We start from the raw sequence: 1602 nt of genomic DNA, 5'->3' as shown, positions 1-1602 counted from the left end.
TTTTTTTTCTTTCTGGGAAGAGATTGGTGCACAGATGGCAGTGCATAGAAAATATTCTTATAACATTTATTGAATTATGTTTATACAGTTATATGAACTTAATTAGCAGTAACTCTGACCGTTTCATACAAATATAACACCAAAGGCCACTCTAGCAACACATCTACATTAGATGACCAACGGGCACAAACTGGTGATGCATTTTCAAGGCACATTTTAATTACGTTGCATAATGGTTCATAAATATACAAAATTACTGATAGTGTCCAGTTACCAGATAACTTTGCATCATAAATACACTATTAAATTTACAGACACAGTGTTTGTAAACTCTAGTTACTTAGTAAGACCCCAGAATAAAGCATCATCCAGTGTATCATAAGAAGAAAATGAAAGGTTAAGAGTTAAACATATCTGGCCTACAATCACTTCCAAATCTAGACACTTTTTGCTGGCTTTGGCAACACCAGCTTCAGGGCAATATCTACAATGCAAGCGGGCATATAAGACAAGGGAATCCACAAGAGCTTGGCATCCCAGCCTGCACTGTAGCGTGTCCTTGGGTGGACGGCCAGCAGGGCGTGTTCCATGCAGTTGGTCACTTTACTGAGGTCGGAGTCGCATATGGTGTTCATGATCAGCCTCTGGATCTTGATATCTGGAGAGACAAAGAGTGTCTAAATGGACTATACTCTTATAAATAAATGTACGTTATTAGCATTGATGGTTCTATGAAGAGCCTTTAACATCCATGGAAACTTTTTCAGTGCGCAAAAGGTTCTTATAGTAGAAATATTTTCTTTAGATTATTAAATGATCTTCACACTATGGTTCTTTTAAGAATTCTTCAACTGAAAGGTTCTTTGGTGAACCAAAAATGGTTCTTCTACTGTATTATGGAATGTTTATAGTTAAGACTATATGTTTGGAGAAATGGAGAAAAGTAGTTGTTGGCATAAATAACATACATTGATCCAAGTATTTGTCTCCATAACTCTCCTTCACTTCAGGCGTCAGCTGGTTCCAGAGGCGATGAAGTTCCCTCTCGATAGGCTCCAGGCTGGTCACCTGTGTCTTGAAGAAACCAGGTTCGATGATGCACACATTGACCCCAAAATTCTGGATGTCCCTCCTGAAATTGAATGCAAAATCAAGAGGTTTTCTTTAAAGACTAAAGGTAAATGGTTTCAAAGGTCGAAACAATACTACAGCCACATAAAAACCATTGTATTTATTGACGTGTGATACCTGAGACAATCAGAGAAGCTCTCCACCGCAAACTTTGAGATGCAATACCCTCCGCCGTTAGCTGCCACTCTTCCCAACACTGATGCCACGTTCACCACTCGTCCACGGGCTTTTTTGACAAGAGGAAAGAAGTTCATGGTCATCTCGATAACACCAGTCATGTTGACTTTGAGCGTGTTTTCGAAGTCTTCGATTTTCATCCACTCTGATGGACCCATGGGAAGGGAGCGTCCGGCGTTGTTCACGAGTCCCCATAGTCCTGGGAAGTTGGGAGCAAAGATGTCACACTTGTATCTAAAACTTATTTTAAGGTCTCACCTGAAACACACCTTTATCTCCAACTTCTTTTTTGGT

At 39.8% G+C, this 1602-nt stretch overlaps 1 protein-coding gene across 1 annotated transcript; it reads right to left on the bottom strand.

Moving 5' to 3' along the window:
- Window positions 1-18: 18 nt before the first annotated feature.
- LOC107736472 (11-cis retinol dehydrogenase-like) lies at window positions 19-1596 on the bottom strand (the record flags this gene model as incomplete). The annotated part of the gene is made up of 4 exons (XM_016547875.1): window positions 19-658; window positions 969-1132; window positions 1249-1507; window positions 1578-1596. Coding segments are annotated over 4 exons (663 nt in total), but the record flags the coding sequence as incomplete, so codon positions are not given.
- Window positions 1597-1602: the final 6 nt, after the last annotated feature.

Source organism: Sinocyclocheilus rhinocerous, unplaced genomic scaffold, assembly GCF_001515625.1.
Source record: "Sinocyclocheilus rhinocerous isolate Xijiao unplaced genomic scaffold, SAMN03320098_v1.1 C36721382, whole genome shotgun sequence".
Lineage (NCBI taxonomy): Eukaryota > Metazoa > Chordata > Actinopteri > Cypriniformes > Cyprinidae > Sinocyclocheilus > Sinocyclocheilus rhinocerous.
This window is presented reverse-complemented; position numbering and strand designations above follow the sequence as displayed.